Source organism: Lemur catta, chromosome 15 (assembly GCF_020740605.2).
Source record: "Lemur catta isolate mLemCat1 chromosome 15, mLemCat1.pri, whole genome shotgun sequence".
NCBI classification, from domain to species: domain Eukaryota; kingdom Metazoa; phylum Chordata; class Mammalia; order Primates; family Lemuridae; genus Lemur; species Lemur catta.
The window spans coordinates 33,144,184-33,164,549 of record NC_059142.1 but is presented as its reverse complement, the minus strand read 5'-3'; the positions used below and the strand labels follow the sequence as shown (position 1 = coordinate 33,164,549).

At 39.8% G+C, this 20,366-nt stretch overlaps 1 protein-coding gene across 1 annotated transcript in view; it reads right to left on the bottom strand.

Moving 5' to 3' along the window:
- Positions 1–20,366, bottom strand: part of CA10 (carbonic anhydrase 10) — a 470,926-nt gene that overhangs the window by 257,811 nt on the left and 192,749 nt on the right. The window contains exon 3 of the mRNA XM_045569812.1: positions 15,763–15,905. Within this exon, the coding sequence (XP_045425768.1) occupies positions 15,763–15,905 (143 nt within the window). The remainder of the gene's footprint in view (positions 1–15,762; positions 15,906–20,366) is intronic.

Sequence of the window (20,366 nt, the reverse complement as noted above, 5' to 3'; positions counted from 1 at the left end):
CATAGGCCAGTCCTTTGAGGCACATGACTTTAAAAGTTATTCCTGATCCACTCTGAGTCCTGCAGAAATTGGTAATGTGCCTCCTGGAGTTTCCGAAGTGCAGTTCATGTTCTTGGGGGGGAATATTCCAGATGCAAAAACACCAGCATCTGTCCTCATCGCAAAGTAAGAGACACAGAGCAGAAAAGACAGACTGCAGAGGAGACAGAGAAAGTACCACCTCCCTTCATATGGAGAGAAAGCAGACATACTGTGCCCTAGAAATTAAGACTGTGTGTTTTCCCTGGACTCTCTAGCTGCCCGAACTGGTGCAGGGATGACATTGGGCATTTTATGTGGCACATTTTTGATGAAGGATATTAAAAAATTAACTACCCATTCAGAAATGACATTTAGTACATGCTCCGCCACCTTGCCAGGGAAGAGCGCCACAGCCAGATAACAAAGCAGACCTATAGCACCACCCCCAAGAATAAAATATGTGTGGTGCTAGAGCCAAAACAAACAAGCTTCAGAGATGCAATTAACAGGCTGAAACGTGGTGAGATCAGGGCACCCGCCTTCCCTCATTCTCTCAAAACATGGCAGAGAGAAGGAAATTGGCTGAAGGGTCAAGATTTCTCTAACCTCACTCTTTCTTCTTCCTAACTCCTTGATACAGACAGAAAATATCTCTCCCCTGTCTTTAGCTTCAGTGCAAAATTCTGGAAAAGAGAACAGTTTTGGAGTCAGACAACCTAAGGTTAAATTTCAGCTCTCTTTCTCGTTATCTCTACAACTGTGGCTAAATTATTTAACAACTGTACATTTCCCTTTCCTGGTCTGTAATACTGACATCTTAGGTTGTCTTGGGAATTAAGTAAGATAAAATATGTATGTATCAATGGATATAGTAGGTACTCAGTATATTTAGCTCCTTTCTCTTTTCTCATCTATTTGTAATTCTAGGATCTGGGACAGTTTTTAATTCATCTATTCATTATTTTATTCAATAAACATTTACTGAATGGTTTCTATATATTATGCATCTGCTGTTAACCAGATGCTACCTGACACAGCCATAAAAATTAGTGGGCCAAAAGGACCCCAGACTGCAGATTAAAAGGGGACAGACATCCGCCATATGCAAGATCCATGCCTCATATCTGCTGATGTTTCAGGAACACAATCCATGTAGGAAATATCAGACCACATGGTCATTGGTATGGACAATTTGTCCAAGTGGTTTTTGTTGCTCCCACTGAAACGTCTCCATAAGAGGACTCTGTTATTAATTCACCCCTGAAAGGTGATCAACACATGCATGTATATTAAAACTCAGTTATATTGGTCCCAATCTATTAAAGGCAAATTAAAGACCTCACTAAATGTATAATAGGTGTTTTTGTGATATTTGAATTTCTCCTGTCTTCACTATCTTTTTAGTTTTATATTTCTAAGCACAGGGAGCAATGACGCAGAACACATAGAACAGTCTAACTGTATTATTAAAGTCACTTATTTATGTATTATCTGTGACCACTTACTTTTCCCTATTACATTCTTCCAAGTGGATAACTTACAGTTATTAACTTTCAGGAAGCCCCTATATATCACAGCATCATACCATTAAGCCTTTTGGAAATTCATTCACAAATCAGTTTACAGATGACATTGATGTCTTACTGCTAATTCATTTCTCCTGGGCCGTTTTTAGCAGTTCATTTTTTATGTCCCTGCAGTGCAGAAATACGGCTCACTCCAGTATCTGTCCTTTTTGTCATCACAAAAGGAAAGCTTGGCAGTTGTCGTATATTACACTCTTGAGGAATATGCTAGTAATACGTCGAATTGATTAAACAGCATGGACTCAACACTGCCTGGCACAGGGCTATTTCCTCACTCCTAATTCAGATTTTTTTTTTTTTTTTTTAAGAGTCTTACCTTTTAGATTCAGAAATTGTGGAATAATAAAAAAGCTGACTCTGAAACTGTTTTCCTTTCCAGGTTTTTTTAAAATGAAAAGGCATTGTGTAAAATAAGGACCACTTACTAGGAGAAACCTAAAAAGCTCTTCTCTGTTTCCTCTCTGGACTTTTGAACATGTTTACAGCATGCATTTACAGTGTTACATGCTATGCTGCTGGAAACATGGTATTATTTACAGGAAGCTGGGGGTGGGTCGTCTTGCTGAGGTTGTGAAATAAGCTCAGGACCACCCAGGTTCTGGAGTATTGGAAACTTAAACGGGTAAAAAAGTTGAGGACGTTGCTTTGTGACTGCCAAGGCATTGGGCAAAAGCCATACCTATATGCCAACCTTACCGTTGCAAAGGTGTTATTAGAAGGAATACGGTGTCATAGGAGGAAAGCAAGGGAAGAGGATGTATTAAAAGTGGAATCAGGAGGAAGGTAAGAAAAGTCAGAGTTCCGTATAATCATGCTGCCCCAACTTTGGGAAGCAGGTCGTGGCAACTGGGCTTGGGGAGGGTAAAATACAGAGCACAGGCAGTTCAGCTGGATCATTCTTCAGGAGGCTAAACCGTGGTCACTGGAGTCATTTCCAGTATAAATGTTTGTACCAAATCTAACACTTTCTTTTCAACACCAGCTACAATAGATGGTGGTGATCCACCTGGATCCCCACTCTAGTCCAGTGGACAGGTCCCTCAGCTTCTATAGGTGTTGGTTGTAATAAACTCACCCTTCATGTGGGAACTGCCCTTGACCTGTAAGAGCAGTGGCGTGCTGCTAAATCTGTATCATCCAGCTCTCTGGGGTCGTGGGGGGCGGGGGGGAAGTGCCCCGATGTGTAGCATTTGCAGAATTCTGTGGTGTAAACATTTGTACCATAGTGAATTTCAAGTCACCAACTTGTGGCACCCAATGCACAGGTGGGCAGAGGTATGTATGATAGACTCTTGAAGGCCAGTGTAAGTGGACTCCTTCAGGACCCCACTGTCCAAGAGACCCCTTGCCTGGAAATTCCAAGGAGGTTAATACCCCTCTTAGAAGGTACTAAACGCTGGCTCCCTAGCTGCTAGGGGTGGGTGAGAGGATGACGGCACTGCGGGACTACTCAGGCTCAAGAGGTCCCTATGGTTTGACTCCGGGTGAACTCATCTTTGCCAAACTTCTCCCCTTAGTTTACTTCCCGATTTTCTTGCTTTTATCCGACAACACTTCCTCAGGAAATTGTGTGTATAAAAATCCCCATCTCAGGCTCTAAACCTGCACTTAGAGAGCATCAGACTATGGAAGGGGTATGTAACACTTACTTGGAAATGATAATTTTGCCAAAATCTTATCCTATTTGAATTTTCCAAACTCAGAATAAATAATTCAAGAGTCAGCAAACACTGAGTCGAGTTCTATATTCAAAGCTACCTAGTAACTAAGCATTAAATAGCAACATTCTACCCATAATGTGTATTCATTTTCTTCATCATTGTCCCAAGTAATGCATTTTGCTTATATTGAGAAATTAGTGAAAATAGCTACTTGGCTAAAAAGGGAAAGAAGAGTGGCTTTTTCTCAACTAAAAAAAAAAATATTTTCAGAACATTTCAGAGGGAAATGCAAATGAAGACAAATCTCTACTCCTTAGAAGGGAGACTACTTTTGATAGAAAAGTGACAGAAAACATTTTAAGGCAAGGAAGATGATGCTGGTTTGGTAGATTTCCATTGGATATGTCACACAAAACTCAGTGTGTATATTTTCATATGTCAGTGAAAATGAGATCACGATTCATCATATGTAAACATCTTGTGTATGGGTTAGAGCATGTGAGTTTCAGGGGTAAGAGCCAGAGGGGACTAACATCATGTTAAGTGTCTCTAATAAAGATCTAAGTAAAAACAGGAAATGAATCTGTTTAGAATATTAGGTGGGCAAGGATAACATTAACAATAACCTTTACCTTACCGAATAGACACTGGGTTTACTGTACAAGAGAAACAGACATTAGGTTTAATAGTTAATCTTAACATTATTTGCAATTTGGATCTTGGCTCTAGCGTATTACAGAGCAAGGGATTAGAACTATATTTTAAGATGTTAAAAATAGGAGATACTAGAAAGGGATGGATTATTTTAGTTATCCATTTTTCATACAGCATTAATAAAGTTGTATTTATGTAACATTAAATTTTCATAGGAAAAATTAAGTCTGATAGATGCTCAGATTTTCAATTGTTTATGCTGTACATATTCCCCAAAATGTATTTTTTTATTCTGGTTTTTCAGAATTCTTTTGTCTCAGAAAGAGCTTAGAAGAAAATGAGCATTTTCTTAAGTCCTTCAAACAGAATCTACCTCATTTTTTTTTTCTGAGGTGGTGGGGAAACTATTATTTATTTTTACTTTGATTTTCAGACCAAAGATACCTGGTTTCTAGGGAATAATATCAATAGAATTATTAATATCTCTTTAAGGATTCAAAGTCTCTAAAGTTCACGTAGGGCAGAGCTTGGCTGGTTTATTCAGCCAAATGATCAGGCTTACAAGGAGCAGACTGCCAATTTCAAAGCCTTCTTGGAGAGAACACACAACTGATACCAGCTTTTTAATATAGCAATCAAAAACTTCTCTTGGGTATGTGCCTGTGAGTTTCCCAGGTGCTCCACCAATCTTATCTTCTCGATTGTGATGGAACCACTTGTCCTAGGACTGCTTGAGAAGTGAAGCTTGCTGGAAAGAAGTCTGTAAAAGTTAGGTCATGGGTTTTCCTTTTCTCCTTCTCCTCCCTCTTCTGCCTCATGTTCAGATGGATATTAAGGGAACTGAGCTGCAAGCAGGGTATATGAATAACCCATTTGGTTGTCATTTTGAAGAGGGTAGTTAATTTGTAGAGTGCCTGTTAGTTTTATCTGTGGGATCAGGTAGCCAGAAGACTACAGTGGTACGATGTGATGGATATGTAACTCAGGCAATTCCTGGAGGACATTCTTCCTTTTAAGAGCTCATCTGTCTGTAGAGTTATTAAGCATCTTGAGTTAATCCTTCCATGTTTTCTTATATAAATTATGCTCTGTCCTGGGATAACTTGAATTTTCTCTCATTCAAGTATTATCACTAAATGCATACAATGATCAATCTTTCTGTGCTTAGTTACAATGTTCTACTCTGATACAGAGTTCCTTGGTCCTACATAGACAGGACTGGGAGAAAGGAGGGAGGGAGGGAAAGGGGATGAAGGAAGTGTAGGGTTAAAGAGGAAAGGGAGGGAGGAGATTGCAAAGGAAGATTGAGGAGGGGAGAAAAGGCTGAGAGAGTAGGTAAGAGATGCAGAAATGGAGGAAAAATGAGAAGGATAGAGAAATAAAGGAACAAGAAGCAGGAAAGCAAAGTCTTTTCTAATACCACAGGAGTGCAGAATAAGAATGAATTAGATACATTCATGAAATACTAATACTAAAGCCAACAACCAGGTGTTTCCTTAGGAGACTTCCCTCATGACTCTACATTGATCTTCTGGATGATGTCAAGAAGAAAACATTACAAGGAACTGCCAAGACAGTGAGCGGCAATCCTCAGCCTGGAGCTGAGCTGGGCAAGGGTGCATAAGAACCTGATACCCACAATGGAATGGCTTGCACCGAATCTATTAGTATTGCCTGACTTAGAATTCAGCATCTTAGTCTTTCACATTTTATTTTTTCATCACTTTTCACTGCTATGCACTGAAACCTTCCACTCCTTGCAAAAAGATCGGCTTTGAGTACAGATACAATTATCGTGGCCTCATTTCTTTATCTTTAATCAAAATCCTTTCTTATAACATTCATTTTCACTTGAATCCTCCACTCTAGCTACTCAGAGCAAAATATAATATCCTAAAGGAGAAAGAGTGCTGGATCCACAACTTTAAGGACTATTTTGATAAAGGTTGAGGAGGAGAGGACAATGCAAGTTTCTTCCAGGCCAACACCGGTGCTTTCAAGGGTGTTTTCCCTCAGAAGGGTTAAATCCTCATCCTGGAGTCGGCCTCATGCAAGTATATCCCACATGTCCTCTCTGACCACTGCTCGTGCACAATCAAAGGATTTCCAGGTTGGAAGGGAGTTCACAGGTTCAGGCAAAGCTCTCATCTGATAACTGAGTGTGCTCTAAGATCACCAATAGCCCTCAGTGCTCATCAGAGCTCTTTTTGTGCCAGGGGTCTCAATGAAACAGAGAAAGGTCACTCGGTTTCCACATAGTTCAAATTCCTATTCTGAATCGAAGTCTGGTTGGTCTAAGCCACTTCCCAACACCAGGGCCAGCTCTCTGTGTCTAAGCCTGCACAGGAAAGGTCCAGTTAGAAGGCAGCTCTAAGGACTTAAAATATTTTCCTTTCATATAGACAGATAATATTGAATATAGGACGTTTATATTTTTCTTGTCATGACTTTGTTCTTCTTCTTCTGCACTTGATTTTGTTAGTATCTTTTCCATTAGTTAATCTTACCGTCAGTCCTGGGGGAACTGACCACAGTATCCCAGGATACAGTCTTCCCAGTGAAGGATATTCCATGCCATTCTCACTTATCACGGGTGTAGTACCTTACACATACTATGTAATTAGGCTGAATTCATCTCTCAGCTTCCCCCTTTGCTGGTTACTCATACTGAGCACATTATCCATTAACTTCCTCTACTTTCTGACATGTAGTGTTCTTACAGTGTATCTTGCCCAACTGAATATGTGAAATTTTGTATACATACATATTTAGGAGGACAGCTTTACCTTTGTGCCTACTGGGTTTCAACCTCTTGGGTTGGGGGTACTGCAGAGTGGCTCTGAACTCTTATTCTGGCACCCAAAAAATCGAAATAACTTCACCTCTAGGCACGCATGCTATGAATTCTAATGTGAACATTAGTTTCTTTGACAGAGAAATTCAAGTGGGAGTTAAGCTGTGTTTTCTTGCCAACAGCAAGAACAACACCTGTGATGGTAGCTAACAATTATTGAACGTGTTCTTCTCTGCCAGTCACGGGTCTGATAACTTGTATTATAACCTACCCAGTAAGTGCATTTTCTCACGTAATTCCTTCCACAACAACCCTGCAAGGTAAGGTAGTATGATGATGTCCCTTTTACAAATGAGGAAACTGAAGCTCAAAGAGGTTAAGCCTCTCACATATGGCTGGCAGGTGGCAAATCTGAAGTTCAAAGCCAGTTCTTATCAGGTCATTTGGGGACATCTATCCTCCCTAAGTAGAGGTCGACATTGTCTTACTCATCTTACTCCCTGTAACCATAACTTTTAAAAGCCCTTCTCATTTTCTCGAAGTCTCAACTTGTTCTGAACCTTATTCTCTCTGAAACCATTTACAAGTCATTTCTCCTTTTGTCCTCCTTGGCTACGAGCCCTTTCTCTCCCATCTCCTACCTGGCATTTAACAACATTATTCTTCGCAAAACTCCCAGCGCGGCCACATCCATATCTTTAACTCCTACCAGTTCCTTTTTGGTCTCATCATTTGTAATTGTATTACCATAATCTCATTTTTAAGAGCTTCCCAATCCACTGGAGTCATCTTCCATGAGGCAATGAGATCATATCTATTTTAACCAGGGTGTTTTAAAGAGCTGCTTTTGAAATGTTCATATCCATGCCTGACAATGCCTAGTATTTTATTTTTTACCTTGACTACCATAATTTTTAAGATAACACATCCACTTTTTCCCAGAGTTACTGTCTATTCCACATCATTAAGCGGTTCCTTGTTGGTTAGAATTAGAGCCAAATTAAACAGACCCCTTATTGCTTTGTTTTGAGAAATGATACTATCAATATGGCATATAAGACATTTACCAAACTACAAAATACAGATGAGTAAGAACTGCAACTATTTCTTAAGCACCTCTTAAAGATCTACTCTACCCCACAAATATACATAAAATCATACATACCATTTCCATATCAGAGTTTCAGTGTAAAAAGACCCATGGTGCTTTAAGATAGCTAATGAGTTTTAAATGGGTAAGAATACTTATCTATGAAATTTTAACATTGGTTATCCAATAAAAATCACCACCACGGTAACATATTTAGATGACAAAATGTATCTATTTTTACCTTTCATTTCACAACCTTCCACACAGAGAACCAGTCATCTGACATTTAAAGACTCTGCAAACTATATATCATTCTACCTCCCTTTTCATGCTAGTTCATATTCTAGCACCTCCATAAAGTCTGGTTTGACCAACCCAACTTCTTACCCCTATTAACAATTAATGCCAAAATGATCGATTTGCTAATTAATCATTTTACTGCCTCTTTAATATCTATTCCACTATTATCTCAAATTATTGTATAAATCAGTTACTGCCATTTAACTTCTGTGTATCTGTATTTTCTCCCCAAATATACCATAAATTTTTTTGAAGGAACATAAATGCCTCCAACATAAAAGGTTTCAGAACACAGCAGTGTAGACATGCTGTGAATGGCAATGATTAATTGTGGTCAACTAGATCTTGCAATCAGGTTTATGGTGAAACCTAAAAATAGAGACATGGTAAGATTTTAAATACCAAACTAATTCATATTCCTAATTTTTTAAACTAGTTTTAATATCTCACGAAAAGTACAATGGCAGATTAGTTTTTGTGACAGATTCTATTGATAGTGAAGTTATTTTTCACCATGGGTCTTCTCACATTTTTCCCACCTTGAGTCATCGCAGCTTTTGATGAATCCCTCATAAACCCTTTGCTTGGTAATCAAAGATAATCTTGCTTCAATTCAAATCAACCAGCACTATCAGAGGTAACTCCAGCAATATAAAATGAGAATATGAAAGCATCTTCAGCATAAGGAGCTCTTAATCTAAGGGCCAATACCTGTGGCATATTAGTCTTATGCCTCCTTACAAACAAAGTAATACTATAGGCCAACCTTCAGGTCCTCAAAGAAATATAAGCAAGGTATTTCAAGAAGCCAAATAAAGATGATTTCACAGTCAGCTAAAGAGATCACTCGGAGTTTCATGGAAGAGATAGCACTGGCATCACAGGGGTTGAATGATAAAAAGGCAAGGATTGGGAGTCCCGAGGCATATGGGGTAAAGGGTATATTATGGCCAAAGCACAGATCACAGGGAAAGGTGAGATGCATTCAGTTAAAAAAAAAAAAAGTTTTCTAATCTCACTGGGAGCAAAAGGTATACACAAAGTGTAAGAGGGATAAGTCTCTGGCAAGGAGATTTGGGGCTGTATTGGAAGGGCTGTGAATGCCAGGCTGAAGTCTTTGTGCCTGATTTTGTGGGTCATGATTAGTTTTATTATCTCGTATTTATTTCATGGAATGTGGAAATGGACATGGAGACACACCTGTAACTTTGTGTTGGATGTCTTCTGTTTGTCCCTTCAGGTCCATCTTCACTGTGCTCGGTGTCCTGGAGGCTGGCTTATGGAGACTGAATCAACGGGCTCCCTTGGTATCTGACTTCTTTCCAAAGGGAGCCTGGCAGAAGAGGGGAGGGGAGGGAGCACTGCTGGGGTCTTTGTTCCCTAGCTCCATCCCCATGGGGTGCACTGAGTGGGCTGCTTCCCTCACTGAAGGTCAGGTGTTCCTCCGCTCAGCTCTCTTTCTCCAGGCTCTGGGAGCCACCCCATCTCCCCACCCCTTCAGGACTGGGGGGGGGGTGGTTACAAATTATCTGTTTAACTCCTGACAGCTCACAAGTGTTCCATGTCTCCTGCCAAGACTCCCTGATATAAGTTCCAGGTATTTAGAAGTCAAAAGGAAACTGATGACCACAGTAGGTAAAGACACCAGGGCCTTTCCTGGAGAACCTGTATTCTTGGCCTCTACTGCGCAGAATTTCAAAAAAGAAACCTCAAGAGACAGGGAAACACTGCTTCTTTGCAATAATTGAGATGAGTACGTGGTCTGCTGAAAGTCAGTCTTGTTTTTACTTCTTTTATCCCTGACTGTCACTAGCCTGAGGTCAATTATTTCTACCACCTTCCCCCTCCTAGGAGGTTTCAGATCCTTGAGCTTCCACCCTCTCTACCAGGGACTGGCTATATCCTAAAAACTTGCATTGGATGTCCTTAAAAGTTTGTCAAGTCATTAGAGAAATGTAAATCAAACCCACAATCAGATACCACTTCACAAACATTAGGATGGCTGTTACAAAAAAATAAAAATACACAAAAAAATAAGTGCTGGTGAAGATGTGGAAAAATTAGAATCTTTGCGTATTGCTGGTGGGAATGTAAAATGGTGCAGCCACTGTGGAAAATCTGTATGGCAGTTCCCCTCAAAAAGTTAAACATAGAATTACCACAGGACTCAGCAGTTCCACTCCTATATACTCAGAAAAATTGAAAGCAGGTGCTCATAACAGATAACTGTACACCAATGTTCATAGCAGCATTAATACACAATAGCCAAAAGGTAGAAACAACCCCAAATGTGGTATGCACATTCAGCCTTAAGAGGAATGAAATTCTAACACATGCTATACTATGAATGGACCTTGAAAACATTATGCTAAGGGAAATAAGCCAGACACAAAAAGGACAAATATTATATGATTCCATTTCTATGAGTTACTGGATCCAGTGAATTCACAGATAGAGAATGCAGGGTAGAGGTTAACAGGGGCTGGGAGAAGAGGAAATGGGGATTTAGTGTTTAATGGATACAGAGTTTCTATTTGGGATGATGAAAAAGTTACAAAAATGAATAGTAGTGATTGTTGTGCAACACTGTAAATGTCCATAATGTCACACTGAACCCTATACTTTAAAATGGTAAAAGAAAAAAGTTAAATATTATGCAGCAGAGACCAAACACAGGACCCACCTAAAGAAATATCAGTAGTTTAGAATTTCTAGAAATAATGAGGTAACATCAAGGGGGTCAGAACAACTTAGACTCAAGTACAGGATGGGAAGTGGTTGGAGCTGACTTCTGAGGGTGCTGTCACAAATAGAAGCTGCTATGAATCTGTGATTAGATTCATTTTGATTTTTTTTCTCATTGGACAAGAAAAAGGATATTTCAGGCTATAATTTCATGAAAACACCAGAAAATCTTAACCATAATTTGTTGATTGGGGGTGGTTAGTAAGCCACTAACATATTTAAGTTCACATCTATTATATTAGTTTCCTTTTGCTACCGTAACAAAAGACCACAAACAGTGGCTTAAGTCAACTCAAATTTATTATCTTATGTTTGAGAAGTCAGAAATCCTAAATCAGTTTTGCTGGGCTAAAGTCAAGATTTCAGCAGGGCCGCCTTCCTTCCGAGGCTGTAGGGGAGAATGCGTTTCTTTGCCTTGTGGGCGTGTGGCCTGGCACGTCTCTGACCTCTGTTTCCATCCTCACGTCTCCTTTCTCTGAGTCTGACTCTCTGGCTTCTGTCTTTGCCTTTTAAGGACATTGCGACTACAGTGGACCTAGCTGGATAATCCAGGGTAACCTTCCCATTTTAAGATCCTATATTTATTCACATCTTTAGGTTATTTTTTGACATGTAAGATGATATATCTACAGGTTCTGGGGATTCAGATGTGACCATCTTTACAAACGGGTGTTATTTTACCTACCACATTTACCAACTCCGAGTATATTTTTGCATGAAATGAAGAGATAAAGTTAAAAAATAATAGATATTTTTCAGATTATTAAATTAATGCAAGCCTACTGAAGCAAATCTAGAAACTTCAGCAAAGAAAAAAATCAAACAGTATTACCCTTAATCCCAGTCTCTTTTCTTTGCGTATCATAGATACTTTTTAAACAAAATTAGGAACATTAAGTGGATCATTTTAGAGCTTATCTTTTATTAATATACTTTACGTATCACGAACAACTGCCACGCCATCAACTACTGAGATATTTTATTGAAAGAATTAAAAGATGAGGAAGGATGCTGTAACTGATTTTTGGTGGTAGAATCAGTAAGTTGGTTTCAGACTCAGTTTTATTGTATCTTTTCTCCTCTTAGATAGTTTAGATAAGCAGAGAGCTGCATTCCTCTACGAAAGCTAAACTCATTCTTAACTCAATCTTCTAGGACCTACCTGTATCCATTACTCCAGGCAAATATCTATACCACAGAATGATCAAGTGAGGTTTATCTGTATTTCATTTTAGGGTAACCTTCTCACTCTATATTTTCATTTTCACATTACCAGAAGCTCACTTACATAAATAGCACATTAAAATTAAGACACAAACACGTTGCATACACTCACTTTGGTCTCAGTAAAAAGACAAGGAAGGTCAAAATGTTTGTGAATTTGCACAAGTTCAATCAGTAACAAGAGTCTCAATCTTAGAAACAGTGAGACTTACCTCAGTATAAAACTCCGTTTATATCATAATCCAACTTCCCATATAGAGAGAGACTAAATAATCTGAAACTATGAAGAAAGAATTGCCTCCTTACCTGCTTTTTATTCTTGAGTTGATTTAGTAGCTTTATCTAGAGTGGATTAATTAGCTCCAAACTACTTAGCAATTGGAAGTTAAGTTTAATGGGGTCAAGGGTGGAAGATTGGTTTCAAGTTAATATTCTTGTATCTACATGTAACCCAACCTTAAGGGAGTTATCTGTAAAAATACAAGTATGGGTTGAGTATCACAGGTTGAGTGTCCCTTATTCAAAATGCTTGAGACCAGAAGTGTTTCAGATTTGGAATTTTATCAAATGTTTGATATTTGCATATATGTAATGTGTTATGGATGGGACCCAAGTTTAAACACAAAATTCATTTGTTTCTTATATACCTTATACACATAGCCTGAGGGTAATTTTACACAAACTTTTAATACTTTTGTGCATGAAACAAAGTTTTGACTGCGTTTTAACTTTGACATGTCACTTGAGGTGTGAAATTTTCCAGTTATGGCATCATGACAGTACTCAAAAAGTTTTGGGTTTTGTAGCATTTTGGATTTCAGATTTTTGGGTTAGGGGAAATCAACATGTGTTTTGGATTTTGTCCTTAGGAGTCCTACATGTCACAAATGGACAGCTAGGTAAAGATAGCTAGGTAAATACTTGTTTTTCTAGCCAAGAAAACAAATAACAAATGTTACTTAGAAAAAAAAAAAAACAACTACCATTGAAAATAAGCAATTTAGAAGGTAGAAGAAATGTCATTTTTAAATATTCTCTATTATATCCAAGACACAATGCATTTGATTCTCATCTAGCTATTAGTATTCCTCGTTATTCTTGTGCTGAGGTTGAATTTTAGCCCTAGTCTGTGCTAAGGAAAGTCCTTGTTCCATCATCTGAGCACAATGTCAGATCAAATATGTTAAAACAAAAGCAGTAACACAAGTCAGGAGCTGCAGCAGAGTGTCATTGTTTTGTGTATGATACATTTAAATGCCAGAAGGAATAATGCTCATGGATAAAAATGTGACATAAAACATACAGTTACTGGGTACATTTAACCTACTAACATTCAGCTGATCTCAGACTTCAAAATGTGGCAGCTTTCCCAAATTCTATAAAACCTCCTAGTCTTACAGAGTAGTTTTTAAACATTTTGAGTAGGATATTTCTATAAGGTAGACCTAAATCCAGAGTAGTGATTTGAATCTTCATTTCTAGAACAAGTCTCCAACTCATCGAACATCACCTTCAGAAAGCTTGCAAACATGATTTAGCTACTGTCTGTCAAGTGTAGGCATTTCATCACAGGTTAGCTTATCCTACACTGCCATCCATATCTTATTTTCCATTTTTCACCAACAAAGAGAGAACCATCAGACAGTTTTTAGCTCTTCAAACGGCTGACAGCACAAATCATGCCAGATATAAATATTTACATCATCAAAAGTAAATGTTTCCAAAATCCAAACTCCACTGCATTTGAAAATTGATTTGGATCAGGTATACTTTACTGAATTGGAAAGATAAAATATCACTTGTCCAAAAAAAATAATAAAAAAAAAAACAGCCCAAACAAAAAACCCAAATTCATAACAAGTGAGTGACTTTTAACAACAAACTATCTCTTAGTCTCTTCTTTTTCAATAACTTTTAGGGAGAAGCCGTTTGGACATTTTTTTTTCCTTTCACATCAACATTTTCCTTTAAGAGGTTAAAGAATGGAAAGTGAAACATATATATCCATTGTTTGTGTTAGTTTGCCATCTTTTCCACCCCACTTCCAAGATCCTTCAAATGTTTGCCATAATTCTTACGAAAAAGATCCAGTTCTTTAACTCTGCCTCAGGATCTGTCCTCTGCTGTCCTTGCCACCCTCCTTCCCCTGCCACCCCCTTTCTTCAGTGTCGGTGCTTTAGCCCTGCTGGGCACCTTTCAGGTGATTTCTGGAACTCAGGTAACCAAAACTCATTCTATCTTGGGCTTTTAGGGTTTTTTTTTTTTTTTTTTTTTTTTTTGCCTCCAGGGTTTTGTCCTTTGCCTAGAATGCAATCATCCCCTCCAGTACCCTCTCCGAGAAAGAAAGGATGGAATATTAAGTCAAAACTGCAAGTTTGCTTCTTAAATACTGACCAGTGAACTTACATGTGTTCATGCCTTTAAATACATGATTTACCTTTTTAGAGAGGTGTACATGGAAGCCATGCCAAGTTCTTCTTAGGGTTTATAAAAGTAAAACTGCAAATGGTAATTAGGGCAACTTAGTTTTCTACAGAATCAGAGCAATGAAACAAATGACCTACGTAGCACCTTTCTACAATAATGCTTCTTAAGTCGTATTTAAAACATCACACAAATACTATAGAATGAAATGACCTCAATCACATGCAATGCTTCTTAAACCTACCTTGGGATCCGAGTCAAAGTCATTAACAATTTTTTGTTGATCATTAGTTTTTTTTTAATTTGTGATAGTTACATGGTTGAAGAAAATATTTTCCAATATATCAGAAGGGGAAAAATTAACTTATAAACTTTGTGCTATGTATGGTGAAGATACTGTGTAAGAAGAAGAGAGAGCAGAGCCCAATGAGCCAAACCCTGGAGAATCAGCTGCCAGCAGTAACAAAAGTTGCCTATCGTTTTAACCCCAATTTTTTGCACACAAATGATTTTCCATTCCTCTTGAGTTCACAACAGCTAAATCACCTTCAAACACAATTTTCTGCATGTGCATTTTTTTTCTACCTTTTACAACCTACTCAACAGTAAAATGTAGCCAAATAGACATGAACCAGCAAAAGAAATTGCTAGATTCCAGCGATGAGGAGACCCTATGGGCACTATGCCTTTCCACCAATTAAGGAGGACCTCATCCTGGGGGGCGGAGAGGGAAGAAAGGATTTAGGGGGCAATCCCAGAGCACAGCTCAGCATTTCTGGGCAGCAGCTAGGATTCTTAGCCAGCAAGACACCCCTAGGAAGATTAATTATTGATCTTCTTATAAATCATGTAAAGTGATTTTTGTTTGTTTTTCCTCCTAAGATGATAAAGGTCTGATTTTACTTTCATTAATTTTTCCTCCCACGTTGTTGAGGTTAAAAGAAGGCCTTCCTCCTGAGAGGAAGGATTTTCCCAGCACGATATGCAGGGGTGGCAACTATGTTTTCTATCCTTCCTGGGGTACCAAGGGTTAGGACCTCAGGCAACCCCCAGAGGGTGCAGAGTAATTAGAAGCACGAGTGTTTGACTATCTAGGGAGAAAAAGCACAGTTTAGACATACATTTGTTGGCAGCAGGTCAGACGTCTGTGGGATTCCTAGGCAGAAAGACAAACTCATCACAGAGCTTCAACCTTGAGGCTCAAGATTCAGAAGCAACACTGCCCAGTCCTCAACTCAGGATGGATGCGATGCAGTGGCTTACCTTCCTTCCCCCGGTGTTGATGCGAAGGGGTGTCAGAAAGGGGTCAAAGATCATGTGGCTGGTCTCTATGTTGACTGGTGACTGCCGTTTCCCCACCGAGCAAAGGTTCCAGGCTGAGTTCACCAATCCCCAGAAAGAAGGAACTAGACACAAAAAGAAATCGTAGAATTAGGCTGGGGAGAAGGTTGGGGAAGAGAAGTAAAAAGAGCTATGTACAAAAGTGGTAAAATCAAAGAGAACCACCATGTTTCCACCCGTGGAGATCCTTGGGTGTTGCTATGGTACCTTCTTGGCCTACGTCTTGGTCAATTTCTCTAAGTCCTGCATTCATGATCATCTATGGTCAGATTTTCAGGACCTGTGGCCTCTTTGCTGAAGGCAGTCAGCATAACTGCTTTAATGCTAACATCATCTTTTAAGCCTCATCATCTTTGCAGTACGTCTGAGATACACCGCACACTCGTTATTTAGTAATTCCTGAGTTGATGCTCTGCTCTCCTATCTGGCAAGAATGATGGGAAAACCAACCTTGTCTTACTTAGAAGGGATTTGAAGCTATTCAAAGATGGTATCATTCAACATATTCAAGGTGTTTTTCTGTGGGTTGTCAGGACCCAACTGAGGGAATGAATTATTTTTACGACTCCCAATCAGTGCCAGACAGGAGCTTAGCAACTTGACTTTGTCTTTGTTTAGTGCAGCACTGTGTCGTTAACCTGATGTTACCAGCAGCTGAGGAATGTGCTCACTTGATAGGCAGAAAAAATGACATTGAGTGCTGAGTGCAAACATCCAAAAGAAACTGTCCACTCGTTCTCAGTGTCACATTAAAATATCTATTAAAGAAAATGTCTATGGCGATTTCCTGTCCTATTTCCTTCTATTTAAGCAAGTTATCAGGGCAAGTTGGGGAAGAGCCAACCTCCTGATTTTATGTTGGTGAAGATTAGAAACTACACCTTTAGTCTTTTCCTGCCCTTTGCAGTAGTTCCAGTGAGGCCCTGAATCCACGTGTCCTCCATAGGACCTTGAGACTGTATGGCCATTTATTCATTCATCTACCCGCTGTATGTGCAGTAAACTCCCATCTTGTGCCCTTGCCTTGGTTAGGTTGGATCTTGAGGAAAGTAGAAAAGCACAAGAACAACTAACACACCAAGGAGGTGAGGTGAAGTTGAGCATTTTATGAGACTATATACATGTATGTCATGGGACATGAGGGGCACCCAACCCTGCTCCGGAGGCCTGGAGTCAGGGAGTGATTCCTGGAGAAGATAAGCCTAACAATCAAGTCACAGCTCTCTTACATGTCCTCTCTGGAATTCAGATTTAATTAAACTCAAATTTAATACAGCCTTTAATTTATAGCAGCCATCATCCTTGCGCCCATAACATAGATGGAGAAAACTGAGATAAGAGAGGAGTTTGGCAGATACTTGTCAAAGATATGCTGTAAGAGACCCATAATTCAGGAGAAGAATTGGGCTAGATGGTACATCGAGTCCCATCTAAACCCAAAATTCTATGACATTCTTATTTATCACAGCCATCTGTAAGAGAAGTGGGGATTAGAACTAAAAACAAATGTCTTGAATTCCAAAACAAATACTTCTACATCAAAATAAGATGAGCCTCATTGTATATGACCAACACCTAACCTGGTTTAATCCATGCCAATAAGCCTCTGATGGCTCCATTCCCTTTGGTTTAAGAAGTTTGAATGGGCTTTCTAGCCATTAATAATTTTCAAGATGGCAGCAATAGCCGGACTTACAGAGGGAGGAAGAAAAGGAGTAGGAAAAAGCATAGAAGCAGGAACATTTACACTTGTCTGTGTGCTTTCTTGACACTCTCATTTCTTATCCTTTTTTTTTTTTTTTTTTGAGACAGAGTCTCACTTTGTTGCCCGGGCTAGAGTGAGTGCCGTGGCATCAGCCTAGCTCACAGCAACCTCAGACTCCTGGGCTTAAGCGATCCTACTGCCTCAGCCTCCCGAGTAGCTGGGACTACAGGCATGAGCCACCATGCCCGGCTAATTTTTTTGTATATATATTTTTAGTTGGCCAGATACTTTCTTTCTATTTTTAGTAGAGACGGGGTCTCACTCTTGCTCAGGCTGGTCTCGAACTCCTGACCTTGAGCGATCCACCCGCCTCGGCCTCCAAGAGCTAGGATTACAGGCGTGAGCCACCGCGCCCGGCCTCATTTCTTATCCTTGATCAGAATATGTTATCTAAGTTACTTAACCTCTTTAGAAGGTACCCTGTCATAGCAAAACTATAATATTTAAGAAAGTTCTTGCATTATGAATGTACTTCAAGAAGTATAAACTTCTGTCTTCTCTAAGTTGCTTTTTTAAAAACCACTGACTTAATACCTGTACTTATTCATCAATCATTTTAAATTTAATATAAAAATACAGCCTTCATCAGGGCATGCTCCTATCTTTGTCAGTGACGCACCTAAAAGTGGCAAATGTGAGGATGCCAGAGTTACAGTCACAGCACTGCCATGAGTGAGCCATGTGACCTTAGATAAGTCATGTACCCCTTGGACCTCAGTTGGTCTCTATGGCCCCTGTGGCAAGCTGAATAATGGCTCCCCTCCAAAGATGTCCACATCCTCATTCTCTGGACCTGTGAATATGCTATTTTACATGATAAAAGGTGTTTTGTAATTAAGTGAAGGATCTTGAGATGGAGAGATTATCCAGGATTATTTGCGTGGGCCCAGTGTAATCACAAGAGTCTTTATACGAGAAAGGTAGGAGGGTCAGAGATACAGAGAAGACGTGAAGATGGAAACAGAGGTCAGAGAGGAGAGAAGGTAACTGCTAGCTCTGAAAATAGAGGAAGGGGCATGAGTCAAGGAATGCAGGTGGCCTTTGCAAGCTGGAAGAGGCATGACAACGGGTTCCCCACCTAGAGCCGCCAGAAAAAATGCAGGCCTACTGATGCCATGATTTTAACCCCATGGGAATCATTTTGGACTACTGACCTCCAGATATGTAAAATAATAAATTCATGCTATTTTAAACCACTCACAGTTGCGATCATTTGTTACAGCAGTAATAGGAAACTAATGACTTTTACCCTTAAAACTCTGTGTGACAATAACCTCTTTGACAATCAAGACATCTATGATGTCTGGCAGGGGGATGCCTTCCCTGGAAGACAGCTGTGTGATAAACGTCGTTACAGCTGGTGCACAATGCATTTCATCTACTCCCATGAAAATCATTAACAAAAATAATTCCAAGCCCGTAAATGGATTGTAGGACTGTTGTTATGTGGCAATGTGGGTGGGCAGCTGCCGCTGTGCCTGCCTAATAAACGTCATACTCAAAAAGTCGCTCCCGCCCCCAACAAAAACACAAACAGCAACAACTTTATGTGAACATCTGCCTTCCCTTTTATTGGACGTGGAATTCTTCATGACACACAGTTTTGGGGTTTTATAGTCCCACTTCACTATCAAGGCCTATGTCTCTGATTCTAACCACCTGCTCAGCCAATCGAGGAATAACCAAGAAACAGGCTCCCCTGCTCAGCTGTGCCCCTCATTTGCTCCACTCCTAAAGGGGTGTCTAAGTTTATTCTCTGCTGGATTGCTGACTTTAAGTCAGCCATAAATTAATAGACTTTCGGAAATAGAAGCCATCATGGAGATCACCTCATCTAAACACATACATGAAATTAAGACTACAGAGGCAGGGGGGGTAAAGTTCTCAACCCAAGGCCACACAACCAGGTAGAGGCAAGGAGGGAAACAGTAAAGACCAGGACCCACTGCTCTAAACCCCTTCTTCCCCAGCAGGCTCCATGCATGAGCAGATTATCATAGCCAGGAAATTTCAGAATTAATTATTACCATGACCTTTGCAAGACTTTTCCTACGATTTCTCTTTTGGTAAAATCAAGGGTTACGTCAGTGCCTATTTTCCAGTTAAAGTACATTTCAGGTGCAAAGGTTCAAATCAGAGCCTTCTGAAAGTCAACTATCCCAAATAGAGTCAGGATTTTAAAAGAGCCATACAACCATGGGGTAACGTAGACAGAATGGTCTGGGTGGTGAAATGCCTTCAGTCCCGGAGAGGGAGGATGTGTTTGTGTCCCATGTATGAGGAGCCAAAGAGACCTGACTGGGATGGCTGTTCAGGAAGAGCTGCTCCAGGGACAGTGTCCAGGGGCCAGCTGGACTGGGCAGGTTTTAGTCTAGATAAAGGAGACGTCGCTGCTGTTAGGAGCCATGTTAGGTGTTGGGGCAATACTTACAAGTGTTGAAGCTAGTCCAGGGACCTCAAGTGCCAAATGGACCAAAAATAGCTCTGCACACATGGTGTCATCTAGACACTACGCAAAAGTTTAGGATAAAGGCTGTGAAAACAGGAGCATATTAAGTGCCCACACTTATCTGGGCATGGGAGTGAGTGGGCTGACTTTCCATGAAGTGCAAGGATGGACGTATGAACTGAGGCTTCAAGATTTAGAGTGAGAAACTCTCTGAGTTTGTGCAGAACTCTCAGTTACCCCCAAGGTCCTAGTACTTCACCATCCTCCACAGTGTTATCCATCAGGTTTATAGACACCCCATGTCACCTCTGG